General features: G+C 43.3%; 2 protein-coding genes across 2 annotated transcripts; both read left to right on the top strand.

The window, feature by feature from the left end:
• Nucleotides 1-1,080: 1,080 nt before the first annotated feature.
• On the top strand, nt 1,081-11,369 carry LOC139447122 (ganglioside-induced differentiation-associated protein 1-like). The gene is made up of 5 exons (XM_071228302.1): nt 1,081-1,358; nt 6,422-6,614; nt 7,733-7,891; nt 9,343-9,552; nt 10,442-11,369. Exons 1-5 carry the CDS (start codon nt 1,290-1,292, stop codon nt 10,663-10,665), a joined length of 855 nt encoding a protein of 284 aa, XP_071084403.1. The 5' UTR covers nt 1,081-1,289; the 3' UTR covers nt 10,666-11,369.
• Nucleotides 11,370-12,320: 951 nt separating this feature from the next.
• LOC139447116 (ganglioside-induced differentiation-associated protein 1-like) lies at nt 12,321-19,655 on the top strand. Its single transcript, XM_071228289.1, has 5 exons — nt 12,321-12,558; nt 14,216-14,408; nt 15,057-15,209; nt 16,348-16,548; nt 18,549-19,655. The coding sequence occupies exons 1-5, from the start codon at nt 12,403-12,405 to the stop codon at nt 18,764-18,766; spliced, it is 921 nt and encodes a 306-aa protein (XP_071084390.1). The 5' UTR covers nt 12,321-12,402; the 3' UTR covers nt 18,767-19,655.
• The last annotated feature ends 1,140 nt before the right edge of the window (nt 19,656-20,795 follow it).

Below are 20,795 nucleotides of genomic sequence, written 5' to 3'. Positions count from 1 at the left end.
ACCCGAGGCTATACCACGTAGTGTACCTGCCCTTTCACACCCTCCATCTACCCGAGGCTGTATCACATTGTGTACCTGCCCTTTCACACCCTCCATCTACCCGAGGCTGTATCACGTAGTGTACCTGCCCTTTCACACCCTCCATCTATCCGACGCTGTATCACAGCGTGTACCTGCCCTTTCACACCCTCCATCTACCCGAGGCTTTACCACGTAGTGTACCTGCCCTTTCACACCCTCCATCTACCCGAGGCTATATCACATTGTGTACCTGCCCTTTCACACCCTCCATCTACCCGAGGCTGTATCAGGTTGTGTACCTGCCCTTTCACACCCTCCATCTACCCGAGGCTATATCACGTAGTGTACCTGCCCTTTCACACCCTCCATCTACCCGAGGCTGTATCGCGTAGTGTACCTGCACTTTTACACCCTCCATCTACCCGAGGCTGTATCACGTTGTGTACCTGCCCTTTCACACCCTCCATCTACCCGAGGCTGTATCACGTAGAGACCTGCCCTTTCACACCCTCCATCTACCCGACGCTGTATCACAGCGTGTACCTGCCCTTTCACACCCTCCATCTATCCGAGGCTGTATCACGTTATGTACCTGCCCTTTCACACCCTCCATCTGCCTGACTACCATAATATAAAGAGTGAGACAGAGTCTCATCATAGCTGATACTTTAACATGCAAAGGACAAGTGTTCACTCTCACACTGTTTCTCGACCCCTGAAAATCTGGGGTAGAATAGGTCTTCAGCAACCCATGCTTGTCGTAAATGGCGACTATGCTTGCCGCAAGAGGCGACTCACGGGTGGTCAGTCTCGCTGTCTTGATTGATGCATGTCATCGGATACCAACTGCGTAGAGAGATGCTCTTGATGTCAATCACTGGATTGTCTGGTCAGGATTCGATTATTTGCAGACCACCGTCATATAGCAGGAATATCATGCGGCGTTACACAACAAATAAACACAGTGTTTGTCACTCATGTTTTTATCACACATGCCGCGCGTCCATCCATAGTCCATAGCCTAAATATATGCATGCGTACACCACTGTAACATCAGAACTTGCTATCGAAGTAACACTTCCGTTATTGTCGTGTGAAGACCGTAGAGAGAGCGATTAGGCTTAGGTATATAGTATCTAGTTCAACACACCTGATAATGACGGGCGAAATTTCACTTGTGCGTTAGCTGTCGTCGGAGTGGGACAACGCTACATCCCCTGCAATACCTGAGCGTCCAAGCCAGCTAGTAACTCCCTATACTGTTTGTCATGGCTGACGACGAGTCCCGGCCTCGCTTCACGCTATACTATGTCCCCCCATCATACTATTCTCAAAAGGTAAGGTACTGACGTCGTCATGGTAACAGAAATACCACTAAGATAAAGTTATTACAGGTAACTATTTGATATTATTTCAATCTCCTGGCGGTTTAATGAATGTGTTCAAACTACGCCAGGTCACTCTCTGGTGTTGTGTGAGCTGTGACTTGCACAGTCGTAGCGAAATACATTGACACAATTGTAGGTCATTATAAAGGAAGGACTAGGTCGTATACACTGGCGAAGACTTTAACGCTGCAACTCGTGTACATGGGGTTTATAGAAAGGCAGGTAGACACTGTGACGCAGAGGTTGAAGAAAGGACAGATAGACAGTTTGATCAATACAACGTCAGGTGGATTGAGGTAGATGGAAGCGCAGGTAGACAGTTTGATCAATACAACGTCCGGTGGATTGAGGTAGATGGAAGGACAGGTAGACAGTTTGATCAATACAACGTCAGGTGGATAGAGGTAGCTGGAAGGGCAGGTAGACAGTTTGATCAATACAACGTCAGGTGGATAGAGGTAGATGGAAGGGCAGGTAGACAGTTTGATCAATACAACGTCAGGTGGATAGAGGTAGCTGGAAGGGCAGGTAGACAGTTTGATCAATACAACGTCAGGTGGATTGAGGTAGATGGAAGGGCAGGTAGACAGTTTGATCAATAAAACGTCAGGTGGATTGAGGTTGCTGGAAGGGCAGGTAGACAGTTTGATCAATACAACTTTAGGTGGATTGAGGTAGATGGAGGGGCAGGTAGACAGTTTGATCAATAAAACGTCAGGTGGATTGAGGTAGCTGGAAGGGCAGGTAGACAGTCCGATCAATACAACGTCAGGTGGATTGAGGTAGATGGAAGGGCAGGTAGACAGTTTGATCAATACAACGTCAGGTGGATAGAGGTAGCTGGAAGGGCAGGTAGACAGTTTGATCAATACAACTTTAGGTGGATTGAGGTAGATGGAAGGGCAGGTACACAGTTTGATCAATAAAACGTCAGGTGGATTGAGGTTGCTGGAAGGGCAGGTAGACAGTCCGATTAATACAACGTCAGGTGGATTGAGGTAGCTGGAAGGGCAGGTAGACAGTTTGATCAATACAACGTCAGGTGGATTGAGATTGCTGGAAGGGCAGATAGACAGTCCGATCAATACAACGTCAGGTGGACTGAGGTACGAGTAGCTGGAAGGGCAGGTAGACAGTCCGATCAATACAACGTCAGGTGGATTGAGGTAGCTGGAAGGGCAGGTAGACAGTCCGATCAATACAACGTCAGGTGGATTGAGGTAGCTGGAAGGGCAGGTAGACAGTTTGATCAATACAACGTCAGGTGGATTGAGGTAGATGGAAGGGAAGGTAATAGGTTTGATCAATACAACGTCATGTGTATACAGTGTGATACAACGTCAGGTAGGTGGGGTGTGTGAAAGAGCAGGTAGACAATGTGATACAACCTCAGGTAGATGGGGGTGTGGAAGGGCAGGTAGACAGTGTGATACAACCTCAGGTAGATGGAGGGTGTGGAAGGACAGGTAGACAATGTGATACAGAGTCAAGTAGATTGAAGGTGTGGAAGGGCAGGTAAACAGTGTGATACAACCTCAGGTAGATGGACGTTGTGGAAGGGCAGGTAAACAGTGTGATACAGAGTCAGGTAGATGGATGGTGTGGAAGGGCAGGTAGACAATGTGATACAGAGTCAAGTAGATTGAAGGTGTGGAAGGGCAGGTAAACAGTGTGATACAACCTCAGGTAGATGGAGGGTGTGGAAGGGCAGGTAGACAGTGTGATACAAGCTCAGGTAGATGGAGGGTGTGGAAGGGCAGGTAGACAACGTGATACAAGCTCAGGTAGATGGAGGGTGTGGAAGGACAGGTAGACAATGTGATACAACCTCAGGTAGATGGAGGGTGTGGAAGGGCAGGTAGACAATGTGATACAACCTCAGGTAGATGGAGGGTGTGGAAGGGCAGGTAAACAGTGTGATACAACCTCAGGTAGATGGAGGGTGTGGAAGGGCAGGTAGACAATGTGATACAACCTCAGGTAAATGGGGTGTGTGGAAGGGCAGGTACACAGTGTGATACAGAGTCAGGTAGATGGATGGTGTGGAAGGGCAGGTAGACAATGTGATACAGTCGGGTAGATGGAGGGTGTGGAAGGGCAGGTAGACAATGTGATACAGAGTCGGGTAGATGGAGGGTGTGGAAGGGCAGGTAGACAATGTGATACAGAGTCAAGTAGATTGAAGGTGTGGAAGGGCAGGTAAACAGTGTGATACAACCTCAGGTAGATGGAGGGTGTGGAAGGGCAGGTAGACAGTGTGATACAAGCTCAGGTAGATGGAGGGTGTGGAAGGGCAGGTAGACAACGTGATACAAGCTCAGGTACATGGAGGGTGTGGAAGGGCAGGTAGACAATGTGATACAACCTCAGGTAGATGGAGGGTGTGGAAGGGCAGGTAAACAGTGTGATACAACCTCAGGTAGATGGAGGGTGTGGAAGGGCAGGTAGACAATGTGATACAACCTCAGGTAAATGGGGTGTGTGGAAGGGCAGGTACACAGTGTGATACAGAGTCAGGTAGATGGATGGTGTGGAAGGGCAGGTAGACAATGTGATACAGAGTCGGGTAGATGGAGGGTGTGGAAGGGCAGGTAGACAATGTGATACAGAGTCGGGTAGATGGAGGGTGTGGAAGGGCAGGTAGACAGTGTGATACAAGCTCAGGTAGATGGAGGGTGTGGAAGGACAGGTAGACAATGTGATACAACCTCAGGTAGATGGAGGGTGTGGAAGGGCAGGTAGACAATGTGATACAACCTCAGGTAGATGGAGGGTGTGGAAGGGCAGGTAAACAGTGTGATACAACCTCAGGTAGATGGAGGGTGTGGAAGGGCAGGTAGACAATGTGATACAACCTCAGGTAAATGGGGTGTGTGGAAGAGCAGGTACACAGTGTGATACAGAGTCAGGTAGATGGATGGTGTGGAAGGGCAGGTAGACAATGTGATACAGAGTCGGGTAGATGGAGGGTGTGGAAGGGCAGGTAGACAATGTGATACAGAGTCGGGTAGATGGATGGTGTGGAAGGACAGGTAGACAATGTGATACCGAGTCAGGTAGATGGAGGTTGTGGAAGGGCAGGTAGACAATGTGATACAGTCAGGTAGATGGTGGTTGTGGAAGGGCAGGTAGACAATGTGATACAGTCAGGTAGATGGAGGTTGTGGAAGGGCAGGTAGACAATGTGATACAGTCAGGTAGATGGAGGGTGTGGAAGGGCAGGTAGACAATGTGATACAGTCAGGTAGATGGAGGTTGTGGAAGGGCAGGTAGACAATGTGATACAGTCAGGTAGATGGAGGGTGTGGAAGGGCAGGTAGACAATGTGATACCGAGTCAAGTGGATGGAGGGTGTGGAAGGGCAGGTAGACAATGTGATACAGAGTCAGGTAGATGGAGGGTGTGGAAGGGCAGGTAGACAATGTGATACAGAGTCAGGTAGATGGAGGGTGTGGAAGGGCAGGTAGACAATGTGATACAGAGTCAGGTAGATGGAGGGTGTGGAAGGGCAGGTAAACAGTGTGATACAGAGTCAGGTAGATGGAGGGTGTGGAGGGGCAGGTAGACAATGTGATATAGCCTCGGGTAGATGGAGGGTGTGGAAGGGCAGGTAGACAATGTGATACAACCTCAGGTAGATGCAGTGTGTGGAGGAGCAGATGATCAGTGTGGTCAGTGGGCGAGGGGATGGTAGTGAGGGTGAACTAGCAGGTAGATATTGCGGAAGGACAGGTAAACGGTGCGATACATTCTGTCTGGGCATGTTAATGAAAGGACAGCTAAACCTGGGCAGTAAAGGAAATCCCGGTGGACAATATAATCAACGTATAAGCGGGTTCTTAAGAAAATGGAATTAGATAATATTGCTTGACTAGTGCTCAAGCACCAGAAAGTATTATGTTGGGTCATATATCAACCAGATAAATGGACATTCACAGTGTGAAGACATATTGCCATGTCAACATACGGACAATCAGCACCTGTTTCCATGATTAACGTTGACATTCATACTGGTCACTGGTGTACAATATCCCACATGATAATGATAAATATGTGATGTTGAATATGTTGTCATGCCAACAGTCAATATAAAACATTAACTCCCACAAAAACACTCAATTCGCGGCTCTGTAATATCTGTAATTACTGTAAATTCTGTCAAATCATTATTTTTCCATGTTATATAATGTGACTTTCAAGGCCGTATCTTGACTTCCTGAGTATGATCATGTATACAGTATGTGATATTCGGGGAAATAGAATTGCTGCTGATAGTGAGACTCGGAAAGATTTTTTTGTCCTTATAATGAATGTTTTGGTGTCGGTGTTTATATAAATGTTTGGTTGTTCGAAAGGGATTTTACAGATGTATGATTTCTCTTGTTCATTTATCACTCCAAGGGCAAATATCAAACATTAGTCATTCGTTCCGTTTCCACATAACACATTTTTCTCAGTGGATGTTCCTGCATGGAATAGGATCTTTTAAAACCTATTATGCATGAAAAATTGAACTGATTGACAAGGGACTGAGAAAACGCTTAAAGCATAATGATGACGTCACACTATTGTTGCAGTCGATTCAGTGCCAGGAATTCACTTGTCGTTCTGAACGTGCATTTTAAGTAAAACTGCAGCAACTTCTGGTCTCTGAAAGAGAACATACATTTCAACGATAACAAGGTTTGAGTCGGAGAAATCACCCGAATCTGTTGATTTCGGAACTAATAAAACACATTATATTTATGTGATGGAGAAATCACTCGAATATGTTGATGCCTGAAGGTAGTGAAACATTATATTTATGTGATGGAGAAAACCCTCGAATATGTTGATTCCGTAGAGTAGGGAAACATTATACTTATGTAATGGAGAAATCATAAGAATATGTGAATTCCTGGAGTGGAATAAACAGATTCGAGGGATTTCTCTATTACATAAATAGCATTTTTTTCTGAAAACCAAACCTAACAAAATAAATATCTCTGATATGTGTTGACATATAATGCCAGGTCCTGATGGCTCTGTATGAGAAAGGAGAGCTGTTTACAGAGAGGGTGGTGAACTTAGGGAAAGGAGAGGGGACAGCCAAGTGGTATATGGAGATCAACCCCGCGGGACAGGTGCCCGTTCTGGGGGACAGGGGCAAGCTGATACCCGAGTCCGAAGACATTATCGAATACATCGACAGGGAGATTCCACATGGTAGGTGTAACCATGGTTACTCATAGGTGGTCACAGAATAAGAGGATATTTGTCTTGTCAAATAACAGTTTTATCTCATCGATTGACATGGCAAAAATATTTTCTTGAGTGGCGCAGTCACGACTCACGAGTGGATATTGTAGGCATTGTCGGGATATGTGTCAGTTTTAGTTTTTTTCTTTTAACAGAACATGCAAATTTCTATTTATAATTGTGTATTTTCTTAATTATCTTCACGATCTTTCTCTGAAAACCATCATTGGGTCAAGCTGTGAAAAATACAGTATATCATCTTTATATACATACTAAAGTAGTGAATTAGCATGCTTGTAGCGGTTAGGATATATTCATCAATATGGATAAATCTTGCTTCACGTTTCAGTGAAATACATTAATTGTAAAAATCAATTTGTTCCTTATGGTTTGTAGGTGAGGTGAGGTCAAATTGGGTTCAAGTTATACTTATATAGCAACGAACCACCTCTAGTATGACGCGGCCGGGGATCGAACCCCGGACCTTCCGCGCTCTCCGGGCGGACGCTCTACCACTAGACCACGGAGGCGGTTATGGTTTTTAGGAGTCAAACACTTAACTGTTTGTCATTTTATTTTTGTGTGAATAACAAACACGCAAAACACGATCATTTGTCTCAAATGAACATCCCCGAAACGTGCGGCACACATATATTGAGAGGTGTGAGTGAGTGAGTTTTGGTTAACGCCGCTTTGAACAGTATTCCAGTTATATCACGGCATGTCAGCTTGATGTAGGAGCAAAGCCTGAAGTGTTGCAGCTCTCAGACTAGACCTTCACCACTTTGATCAAACCCACGACCACGGGTATGGTGACAAACCTAGAAATATAATCAGGGCAAAGCGGGATTCGACCCCCGATCATAGGTTTCTGGCATGCCCAAGGGACGCAACTCAACTCAGTTATAAAGTATTCTAAGCTTGAACCGTAATCTTCTTATAAATGCCACTTCAAAATCCTCAAACAATTAAATCGCCTCTCAATACCACACATCAATACCGAATGAATGTGAAAACATCAACGGAGAACAAGAAAGACATATTTTTGAAACTGTTTTACATCATGGTGATGTTTTCTTCTTCAGAACCCATCCTAGTGCCATCGCCAGACACAGATCTTGGAAAGAATGTTGAAAAATTCCGAAAATTGTTAAAGCAGACCCCCGTGGAGATCCTTACTCACGGACTTTGGTACAACCCTGAGATGTCCCCGGGGGGCATGGCATCCCCCAGAGATAAGGCAGGTGAGCTAACTCATTCCGTCGTCATGGATACTTCATTAACCAACATATACCAATAAACCGTGTCTACAGTGTACGACAACTTAAGTGCATCGGGATCATTATATGTGAATAATCTACGGGCCTCGAGAAGTTAATTTTCGAAAAAAGTGCCGGGAGCCTCGAGAAGATAATTTTCAAGTAAAAGTGCCGGGCTTGTTTGATGGAGGCTGGAAATGAAACAAACAAGATATAGCAGGGACCATATAATAGATATTATATGGTCTCTGGATATAGTAATTCAGTATTGGTGTATCATAGTTATATTTTGGATCCTAAGTTTGCAGTGTTTTCCGCCTGGTAATCTTTGTAATTTTGGGGTGAAATCCAGTTTTCAAGTATATTCTTTCTTTTGCAGTTTACAATAACGGTCACCTAAAACATCTATAATTATGAACTCTTATAGACTTAAAACAACTATATTTATAAACTGTTATGTCGTAAAACTACTATAATTATGAATTGTCTATGACATTTCCTCTAAAGAAGAGTGTAATATCTTATGCTATTTACATATGTGCATTTTACCAAATTCCTGAATGTGATTTATTGGTTGAAGTATTATGACGTCATACCGTTGCATTTTTCTGCACGTGGTATAATGTGCTCATGTCATCTCTGCTAAATGTTGTAAATAAATCATGCTATAAAGAGGTGTAATGGGAAGTGGGTTATTAATATGATAGTGTATGTGGCTTTAAACTGTCTTATAAAGGGGGTGTATGACACATGGTTGTGAAATAGGGCTTCAAGATTGTTTCACTTTTATTGCGCCGTGCATGCACGTGTTGCTGTGGCTGCTTGTACTAGTCTGGACACATTGTATTATATAATGCCAGCCCACTGAAATACCATGAGCAGTTTTAACACCCCACTCAGACACAGCAAATGTTATCATGGAATTAGAATATAACCCATAAAATATGGGAATAACGGAGTCCCGAGAGAATCAGTTTTGTAGCATTTCTTCAGCATTCACAAGGGGCAAGGAGGTTTACGAGTACGTTCTTCTGTGTGGGACGCATTGTCCTTTTCCTGTGAAAATGAACAAATATTTGAGTTTCCACATCACAAGCGGAAACATCTACTCAATCTATTTTTGGGGGCCCATGAACATTTGATGACGTCATCTTAATCATTAATATGACGACACGTGGCTAAGGGAAGCTTCGCAAACAATGAAAACAGAGGAACAATTGGGGCTAACTATCCAATCAGCATAATGCACAACTTATAATGCTCATTGAGAATAAATGAAAATAGTTTCACCTATGTTTGTGCCTCTATGGAGAATCTGTCCCGAGTGATTTCATTTTGTAAGTGCCTCGCCAAAGCTCGGAAAGTTAAATTCCTTCGGGACAGATCATCGGTAATCTCCGTAGCTTATTCTCCAAAGTGTACATTTTACTGTCCAGGATGGGACGAGTATTTCATACAACAAGAGGCTAAACTGACTCGAATGGCGGAAGAACAGGGCCATTTAAAAGAAGCCTACCTACAAAAAGCAGCTGACGTCAAGGCCAGGTCAGAGCTCGTGAGAGACACCTCACGAATCCAGGCCGCCATTGAAACCATACATCCGGTGTTAGACGAAGTTGAAGAACAGCTGACCAGAACGAAACACGGTGAGACGGTGGAGAGTATTTGCCAATCTTACTTTGACAATGTAAGTGTGCACAACAATTTGATTAGACCCGTGAAGGTTCGGGGTAGAATAGGTCTTCAGCCACCCATGCATGCCGTAAACGACGAATGCTTGCCGCAAGAGAGGACTAAAGGGATCGGGTGGTCAGGCTCACATGGATCCATGCTCATGATGTCAATCACTGAGCGTCTGGTCCAGACTCGATTATTTACCGACCGCCGTCATATAGCTGGAGTATTGGCGTGCGGCGTTAAAAAAACAAACAAAACAATTTGATTAATTTATCTTCTCGTAAGAAACGTATAACTCCAGCTTCATAACGGTGTAAGAATCTACATCGGAACGTCGCTATGTACAATAAACCAGAGGCTGTTGTCAATAAAGTTATACGTTTTCTTACTTACTCACCAACTTCTAGAATGCCAATCAAACAGTTAATTGTACTTCTGGTCTTAGTGAGATTGCAAAGGACGGTTGTCTTTCTTTTACGATTCATTTCGAACGCCGACAAAAAAGTGTGCCAATGCAGGTTTAAGTTATACAACGTGGATATATATAATATTTGATACAATTATTTTCATTGAATTAGTTTGCATTAGTATGGGGGGGGGGGGGGGGGGGTGAATCCTATGATTGCAGATTCACCCTGATTATGATTTCTTGGTTTGTCTGCCCCCATATAACTGGACCACTGTTCAATGGGGCGTTAACCCCCAACTCACCCAACATTGATTTGACAAAGCAGATACAGCACCTATACAGGCATTTCCAAAATGGCATTTATGACAACATACAGACATAGGCTGGACATGGTTCTCATAGGCTCCCTTTAAAAATGTACTTTATTCTGACACTGAGCAACTGCGCAGGTGCGGAAGGTGAAACCTGGCTGTTAGGACGAGGCTTCACGGCGGCTGACATCAACCTGGCGGTTCTGCTGAAGAGACTGACGAAGTTGGGTCTCTTCTCCATCTATTGCTCCCAAAACAAGCGGAAGTCGCTGTGGCACTACTGGGAGAGGGTACAGAAGAGGCTGCCCTTCCTTAAGATCTTAGAACTCGAGAACAACTATTCCAAGAGCTTGCAGAAATGACGAACAGTAATACACAACAGGGTCCTCGGTCAAGTATGTGTTGGAAAGATACAGCCTCAAGGATGTTAATCAATGGCCGAACATATTTAGACATTGGGAATGTACATTTTGTTTTCGTTGTTGTTGATTCAACTATAGAAACACTTAGTTTGGTACAGTTGATCAACATAACTGTAAATTACAACACGACTCCCGTGAAGCCAGTTGCTTTTGACCGTACGCTACACAGTGAAATAATGAAGGGAACTGTATGTATATCTGTTGTTGTAACGTTACTGTAACGATACAATAATATTTCAAACAGTAACGTTTCGCAATTATTTTGGGTTGGCAAAACAATTACATATCAAAACTTATACAAAGCATATTAAGTGATAAAAACAACCATATATGTACAATGTATGTACTCGTATGTCTAGTATATTTTACTTCCTGATGGGTATTATTCAATTCGGTTTTGTAGCAGACTTATCATTCTTATTTAATCTACTAATATTAAATATTTTTGTTGGAACTTTAAAGTCATTCCCCTTCATGAAAGAATAAGAACGATGCAAAATTGTGACCTTGTTATCGTGCTCCCTAAGTCTATGGTGAGAAAGTGTATTGGTGTATGCCAAGGACAGTTCCCAGATATGAGGATTGACATCTTGAAGTGAGTCTGTATTTTATCAGTTGAAACATAGTAGACTACAATAAAATTGCCAGTGTAATTTATGTTGTGTTTTATCTTGAAGCAGTAATACAGCCGGGATATATTTCATGGCGCACGATAACATTACGTGATGAGTTTTGACACATATGACGTGCTCGAGAATCAGAAACACCCTGCAGTGGTAATGTTTAATACATTTGTAGCTTGTTGATTGGTGAGGTGAAACGGTGTGCGTGCGTGCGTGTGCGTGTGTGTGTATATGTATGTGTGGTGCGGTGTGTTGTGTGTGTGTGCTTGTGTGTGGGAGGTAGGTTGTGTATTGTATGTGTGAGTGTTTGTGTGGTGTGTAGTGTGTGTGGTGTAGTGTTGTGTAGTGTACTTGTTGTGTAGTGTACGTGTGTGTATGTTTGTTTGTGTGTTGGAGGGGGGGGGGGGGGGTATAAGGAGAGGCCCCCACAATTTATTTTTTCCGTAAACTGAAGCCAGGGGATTTTTCCAGTATTTTTAAAATGGTCGTTACCACATCAACCTCACCTGCACATCAGAGTTAAATACAGTTGTCAGATAAGAATGGGTTTCCGCGTACGCAACGTTGCTTCTCCAGTACAGTAAACTACGGTTATAACGAACACACTTATAACGAACTAACGGATATAACGAACTAACTTTTTAGTCCCGACTACTTGCTGTAGCTATACTGTCTATATGCTTATAACGAATTACGGTTATAACGAACTAAAATTAGTGGTCCCTTTGAGTTCGTTATAACCGTAGTTTACTGTAGTTGATAATGTGCTGTAACAGGTGAGGTGATTGAGTGAGTCGCTATGATTATACATCGGTAAACAATTCATCAGCAGAATTTGAAACTTACAGCAAGATGACGGGTTGTTAGTAAAGGAGATTTATTATGACACTTAACCTTAAAGCTGAGACACTTAAGTCGAACACAATACACTGAGCTTCACTGCAGCATTCTGAGCCGGTGTATCTAGGTCAATGTTGCCTTGACTTTGAAATAATAACAATTGGCTAGTTTCGTCAGGTCAGGGGCCATCGTCTGGCTACATACATATACGGGTATGATATCCGTGTTGAGACGCGTCACAAGCAGTTCATCCTTGTTTGTGACACGGCGTTATATTTATACTTCTTTTGTGACCGGATTTTCCAAGATGGCGGCCCCAAGCCCTCGCTACACACTTTACATGTCGGGGACATCATACTACGCCCAGAAGGTGAGTCCCACACACAGGTGTGTTCGTCTGAAATGCCTCCAGTACTGAGTATTTTTAGTCTTCAAAGTTTACTGGCCAGGAGGGCATGTTAACAAAAACTGCTGCACCCCGACGCCCTCGTCATAATATACAGGCCCTACTTTATGGCTACAACCTACATAGTTTGTGGGGTGACTATGCTTGTCGTAAAAGGCGACCAACGGGATCTTGTGGTCAGGCTCACTGACTTGGTTGATGCATGTCATCGTATCTCAATTGCGTAGTTCGATGCTCATGATGTCAATCACTGGATTGTCTGGTCCAGACTCGTTTATTTACATACCGCCGTCATATAGCTCGAATATTGCTGAGTGCGGCGTTAAACAACAAACAAACATGGTTTGTGTTAACCTAAATGCATTTTGTGTTTTTTGAGACCATCGTGGTAAACAACGGCGAAGCTTGTTGGCTGCTTGGTACAATACGTTTTTGTCTGACGTTTGTGGTTGTTCTTAGACTTTCACACGCATTGGTAGTGACGCATAAACATGTATATCAGTCAATCAGCGTACAGGAAAAAACTGCTTACTACCAGGTTTCAAATAAATTATGAAATGAAAACAAAATGGCAACAGTCTTTGACATTAAATGACACCTTAAAGAGACTTAATGATTCGTAGAATAATGTATTGACTAGAATTTTTAGGTGGACATTCGGGCCAGCTTGAAAAGCAGGCAGCTTCGGGGAGGGGGTATCTTTGAAAAGCCCACAAGACCGTGCATTGGTAAGCGCGGTGTAGAACCAGTCAAATATCTTCAGGTCAATAAAAAAGGGATTCCAAGTCACAACAAAGGTGGAGACACGTGTTGCCCAGTCCTCGAGAAGGGAGCGACCATTGCAAACCCATTTTTTAAAAACATTTTTTCATGTAAAACTTTGAGGCTGGTTTATTAAAAGAAAAACACCTTGCAACAATGTAATTTTATTGGCAAGCAATTTCTTTCTTTTTTTGAAGTTCCGAAGCATGATTAAAAAAAATTGAAAATGGGACAATATATGTTTTCCCATAAAATCTAGCAAACATCTCCCAGGGCGTCACATGCCAGGGTTCGAATCCCAGAGTGTAAATACCGAGTTTTTTATAAAAATTCACCCAACTACGACGCTAATTCTGATAAGACACACGGTCATACCATGTATCTGTTGTTTATACCATGTATCTACTGTCATACCATGTATCTGTTGTTTATACCATGTATCTGCTGTCATACCATGTATCTGCTGTCATACCATGTATCTGCTGTCATACCATGTATCTGCTGTCATACCATGTATCTGTTGTCATACCATGTATCTGCTGTCATACCATGTATCTGTTGTTTATACCATGTATCTGCTGTCATACCATGTATCTGCTGTCATACCATGTATCTGCTGTCATACCATGTATCTGTTGTCATACCATGTATCTGCTCTCATACCATATATCTGCTGTCATACCATGTATCTGCTGTCATACCATGTATCTGCTGTCATACCATGTATCTGCTGTCATACCATGTATATGTTGTCATACCATGTATCTGCTCTCATACCATGTATCTGCTGTCATACCATGTATATGTTGTCATACCATGTATCTGCTGTCATACCAAGTATCTGTATCTCTTGCATCAGGTTATGATGGCACTGTTCGAGAAAAATGAACCATTTGTGGAAAAGTTGGTGAACCAACGTATAGACGACAACTACGAAAGCTGGTTCATGAAGCTAAACCCGCTGGGTAAGGTTCCAATTATGGAGGACAGAGGGAAGATCATCCCCGAATCTGACGACATCATCGACTACCTTGACAAGGAATCGCCCCAAGGTTGGTAAATTAACATCCAACGCTGTAGTTTGTCTCTGTAGGACGTCATTTAACGTCACCCAAAGCTATAGTTTTATCCCTGGATCAAGGACGTCCTTTAACGTTATCTAAGTTAAACGCTATAGTTTTTCCCTGGGTCAATGACGCCATTTAACGTCATCCAACGCGAAAGTTTTGTCCTAGGATCAAGGACGTCCTTTAACGTTATCTAACGCTATAGTTTTTCCCTGGATCAAGGACGTCCTTTAACGTCATCTAACGCTATAGTTTTTCCCTGGATCTAGGACGTCCTTTAACGTCATCTAACGCTATGATATGTCCTTGGATCAAACACGTCCTTTAACAATTAAGTCAGCAGCTCGACAAACCGATTCCGTCAGTCGCCTCTTACCACAAACATATGTCACTGAAGAACAATTCTAACCCAGGGGCGTACTTCACTTTATCTGTGTGACGTTACTAGAAATGACACCCCTTCTCCTACTAAACCAAGGCCGAAATATGTGTCAAACACTCAATGTTGTGAAAAACGTATTGCTGAGCAGAATCTGGATCGATTTCTGATGCGGGTACGACGTGTGAAACCAGCTTGTTATGACCGCCGCGTCGTTAAGCCGACGTAAATATTCCCCCCTCTTCCCTGTCTAGCACCACGCCTTGTACCTGATCCGTCATCAGATCTCGGCCGTGAGGTGGCGCACTTCAGGAAGCTGCTGAACGTCAGCGTGGGCATCATCCTCCACGGCCTCGCCTACAACCCCAACCTCTCCCCTGACTACACCGCCATGAAGACACGGGAAGGTGAGCCCACCAACGTCAAGGTCAACGATACTAGATATGTTTTAGGGATTTTTTTAATACCAAACCAAGATACAATGAAGTGATTTTGAGTTTTGGGCCGTTTTATCTAAACATGCAGTTGATTCCTTTTTCTATTATACTTTTTTTATACTAAGGGGCGGTTCTGTTTCAATTACGTACTTGTAGGTTGAATGTTATTTCTTATATTTGTTGTTCGTACGTGTTCACTTCTGTTGATCAACACTGTCTTGTTGGAATAATGCAAGAGAACCTTGTACATGAGATCACACTCCTGACTCAAGTCTGAGTTGGTTTGGGTCAGTATTATTTCATGGAATCTAAGCAGATCAAAATGCACATAATAAACATCACTTTTTTTGCAAAAAAATGATAAAAACTATTTTGTTTGAATTATTTATATTTTAAACTTTTACCATAGGTCAAAGTTGACAGTTCAGATTGCCTAAATTGCCATTACTGGTGTTCGCTTTCCGGTTATTTGAAACAAACATTAACACTACTGATTCACATGCTGTACAACACCCCCCAAATATCACAAACATGGCCACATGTGACAGTGTTGTGTGCGTATTACCAGGGTCCTCTATGTTCGATCTTCTACCAATCTTATACAGTAATCTACCTTTATAACGAACACGCTTAAAACGAACAGACGGATATAACGAACTGGTTTTTTTTGACCTGGCCATTTGCTCTATAGATTCTGTATATATGCTTATAACGAACTACGGTTATAACGAACTAAAACTTCCGGTCCCTTTGAGTTCGTTATAACCGCAGTTTACTGTACAAGGGAATAGAACGAGCCGATTGGTGCTGTGGTGCATTTCAGTTCACGAGTCATACTCAGATGAGGTACATTTTATTATATTTTTTACTGTTTGTGTTCAAATTTATTTACATAATGCTTACATACAGAATGAACAGCGGGGAGACAGGTCATGTATGCATGATCGCGAAGTAGAACGATTCATTGTGAATCTCTTTATCAAATGGCTCATCCTCTCACAGTCGCTTACTGTTCGATTTGCAGTGATTCGGTCTTGGCATTATTAATACTGGCACCACGTCGCTAGTTGTTTACCTTAAACCTTGACGTTTCTTCCTTCGACCCCAGAGCTGGATGAGATGATTGCTGGTAAAATCGCAAAGCTTGAGAAACTCGCCAGTGAACACCCCGACCTGAGAGACGCCTATCTCGCTAAGATACCGCCATTACAGAAGAGGAAGGAAATGTGCAGTAACCCTGAAGTTGTTCAAAAGGAACTTGATGACCTTCAGACGACCTTAGAGGAAGTCGAGGCCAAATTGGTGAAAGGTAGAATAACATCTTAGGAAACGTTCTGTTGTAGTATGCGTAAAAGAAAACAGTCCACCTTGAGTAATCCATCGTATCTAAAGTTGTCAAATTCATTCTAGATTTAAGTTAATTTCTTAATTTATTCTCTGAGTTTGGGAGACAGACTAGAAGGCCCTATACCTGCTACACCAACCTAGTTCGGATATGGTGTTCAATGTTCCAGTTTTTCCGTTTAGAGTTATCTGCCCCTGATGACAGGTGACTGCGGGCATGAACACACTAAAACAGAGCTGTCAGATTGCCCAGCCGAGATTGCTTGTGACAGTGATAACTCTAGATCTTCAACATTCGTCGCGAAATATGCCATTTCATATAATAAACGTGTATATGTATGTAGCAGCCAAAACATTTCCGAGCCTGTGATGGGATTCGAACCACGGACCTTCTGATCAGAGGTCGTACGCCTTGTCCACATGACCAAAGAGGTTAACCCCGTCAGCAATCTGACAAGCTAAGGTAAGGATGTCATCTGTGGGATGACTCAACGCCCTGCTACATACTCCCCCGTCAACAGAAGGCACGTCCCGGGCCGCATAGGCGGGTACTGAGACTTATTTTCCTCAAATTTAACATGAACGTGCTCAGCCCCACGTTGGGCGCCAATGTAGCAGCCATAAAATTTCCGAGTCCCGTGATGGGATTCGAACCACAGACCTTCTGAGCAGAGGTCGAACGCCTTGTCCACATGACCAAAGACGTTAACCCCGTCAGCAATCTGACATGGTAAGGATGTCATCTGTGGGATGACTCCACGCCCTGCTACATGTATCAACACGTATCTACTAACAGGTGAGGTGAGGTGAAATGGGGTTTAACGTCGCGTCCAAGATTATTGAACTTATATAGCGACGATTGAACTTATATAGCGACGTGTGTGTGTGTGTGAGTGAGTGAGTGAGTGAGTGAGTGAGTGAGTGAGTGAGTGAGTGTGTGTGTGTGTGGCTGCTTGTACTAGTCCAGACTGATGCCGATTTATAGTGCTAGCACACTGAGATACCATGCCGCAGTTTAACACGAATACCCCACTCAGACACAGTATACTGACTCCGAGCCGACCAGTCCTTGTTTTAGCCCCTTAATGCCGAGCGCCAGACAGGGTAACAACAAGTACCATCTTTTAACGTCTTTTGGTATGACGCGGCCGGGGATCGAACCGGGTACCTTCCGCTCTTCGTATCTACTAACAGTTTCCCTGCCCATCTGCATGTAAAGTATCATCTGTTCTCTGAGACTGGTACCCACCCCCTCGCACCCTCGCACCACCCCCATCGCACCCTCGCCCCACCCCCACCAACACCCCCACCAACACCCCACCCCCATGGCGCCGTATATCCACTGACCAGTGCACACTCACATTCCTATGTGAGATGACCAGGAAACGACCATCCATGGACCCACCGGCAAATTCCGTATCTGGGGGACGCGCCGAAGCCGACGCCGAACTCTAAGTTCTTTCTAAAGGGGCGCGCTAGACTAACATCTTGCCTCTGAAATGAACATATCTTACAGAAAAAACAGTTGTTAAATTATCTTAATAAAAATATAATGAAAAGGAGCCCAGAGACTCTCTTCATTTTCCTGATACTGCAGTAATCTAGACTTGCCAAACATTATAGACTTACATGGGCTGTATTGGATATATTTGTATAATTTGTATAAGGGTCTGTATGCAGACTAGGGACTTATATACCCCTTTTATTTCGGCCACTCAAGTTACGATATTATTAGCCCTGCTTCACTCACCAACTCACTCGTGAATAGTTCCTCTTACAGATCATAAAACAAAAGAATCCGAAAACACCCAAGCAAGTCTACAAAACTTTGGAAAGAGTACCTTCATCAGTTTCTCTGTGTTCCTTTCTAGTACAAAACAATTCAGTATTTGGATTTCATATACTAACATTTAGTCGTGTACGTGAACGAAAGTCTTTCTTCAGTGTTGCTCTCTTCGTGTGCAGGTTCCCCCGGTGAGACGTGGTTGCTGTGCAGCGACTTGACCGCGGCGGATATTTCCCTGGCAGTGCTGCTCCGACGTCTGTCACTGAGTGGTCTGGCCTCCGTCTATTTCTCCCCAACCCAGAGGCCGGCACTACACAAGTACTGGCTCCGTCTACAGACTCTCCCAGCATACAGTCGGCTGGGGGACATCGCTGTCAAGTACGGCGTCCAGGCGTAGTTACATCATTACATGTACTACCGACACATCAGACACCATGGGTGTGGACACGTGTATCAGGACATTGACCAGACTGAGATCCCATTACGTAGTCAGGAAGGTACAGTCCCAGTAACCTTATCCGGATTTAGAAATCATGATTACGAAGTAGTGTTCTTTTGTGTACGTGTCTCTGTGTGCGTACATTAGCGTGCTTTAGTTCGCATCAAGTCGGGTCTAACGGGATTAACGCCAAGTGTATAGGTCGTTATTAAATACGAGATGAGATAGATAACTGCCTTCTCTGGACACCCACTAAGGCTACCATCGGATTGGGCGGAATCACTTCCTCTTAAGTGCGAGGCAAAAGAAAGTACACGCGAAGTCTTGAAAATTGGATTTGAACAAACAATTACAAACGTTTATCAAAACTTTACAGGGCTGAAAACAGCCGATGAAACACTACAAACTTGAGGTGCAAAACACAACGGGTTATTTGGTCTGCAGCCAGATATTGACAGTGACATTTCACAATTATCGGGGTGGCAAAAAAGTACATTTAAAGACTGACACATATTGTATGAGGTGATAAAAAACTACAAATGTATATTGACTCTGTTTTATGTTCTGAAAGGGGATTGTAAAATCGGTTTATTGGCGGTTTGTAGCAGACGTATTGTTTTTACTTAACCTACTAACATTAAATGGTTTAGTTGGAACTCTGAAGTCATTCCCCTTCATGATAAAATGAGAACAAATTTAAAATTGTGCCCCGCGAATTTCGTGCTCCATAAGTTTATGGTGAGAAAGTGTATCGTTGTATGCCAAGGACAGTTTCCAGAGATGAGGATTGAAATCGTTGAAGTGAGTCTGTATTTTATCAGTTGAAGCACCGTAGACTACAATAAAGTTGCCAGTAATTTATGTTGTGTTTTCTCTTGAAGCAGAAATACAGCCGTAATGTTTAACAAACTTAGTTTCTTGGTTGGTGAGGTAAAATGAGTTTTAATTGTGCGTGCGTGCATGCGTGCGTGCGTGCGTGTGTATGTGCGAGTAACGCCAGTCGGGGTAACAACAAATACCATCTTATAACGAGGGCACCACAATTATATTTTGTTTCCAAACCATGTGAGGCAAAATGATTATTTCCAGTATTTTCAAATGGTCGTTCCCATAGTAACCTCGGGGCGGTCGGGTAGCCTAGTGGTTAAAGCGTTCGCTCGTCACGTCGAAGACCCGGGTTCGATTCCCGACATGGGTACAATGTGTGAAGCCCATTTCTGGTGTCCCCCGCCGTGATATTTCTGGAATATTGCCAAAAGCGGCGTAAAATCATACTCACTCACTCACTCTCCCATAGCAACCTCACCTGCACATTAAAGTTAAATGCAATTGCTACTAAATTAGAATGAGCTTTCCAAGTACGCTTCTTAGTCGATAATGTGCAGGCTGGGTTATTGAGTGAGTGAGTGGCTATGGTTATTCATCCGTTATACACTTGATATACACCGGTTATACACTTGATATACACCGGTTATACACTTGATATTCACCGGTTATACACTTGATATACACCGGTTATACACTTGATATACACCGGTTATACACTTGATATACACCGGTTATACGTTTGATATACACCGGTTATACACTTGATATACACCGGTTATACACTTGATATACACCGGTTATACACTTGTTATACACCGGTTATACACTTGATATACACCGGTTATACACTTGATATACACCGGTTATACACTTGATAGACACCGGTTATACACTTGATATACACCGGTTATACACTTGATATACATCGGTTATACACTTGATAGATACCGGTTATACACTTGATATACACCGGTTATACACTTGATAGACACCGGTTATACACTTGATATACACCGGTTATACACTTGATAGACACCGGTTATACACTTGATATACACCGGTTATACACTTGATATACATCGGTTATACACTTGATAGATACCGGTTATACACTTGATATACACCGGTTATACACTTGATAGACACCGGTTATACACTT

Source organism: Haliotis cracherodii, unplaced genomic scaffold (assembly GCF_022045235.1).
Source record: "Haliotis cracherodii isolate W230 unplaced genomic scaffold, xgHalCrac1.p SCAF_10, whole genome shotgun sequence".
Taxonomy (NCBI): Eukaryota; Metazoa; Mollusca; class Gastropoda; order Lepetellida; family Haliotidae; genus Haliotis; species Haliotis cracherodii.
Note: the sequence above shows the minus strand (reverse complement) of the source record. Positions and strands in the feature narration are given on the sequence as shown.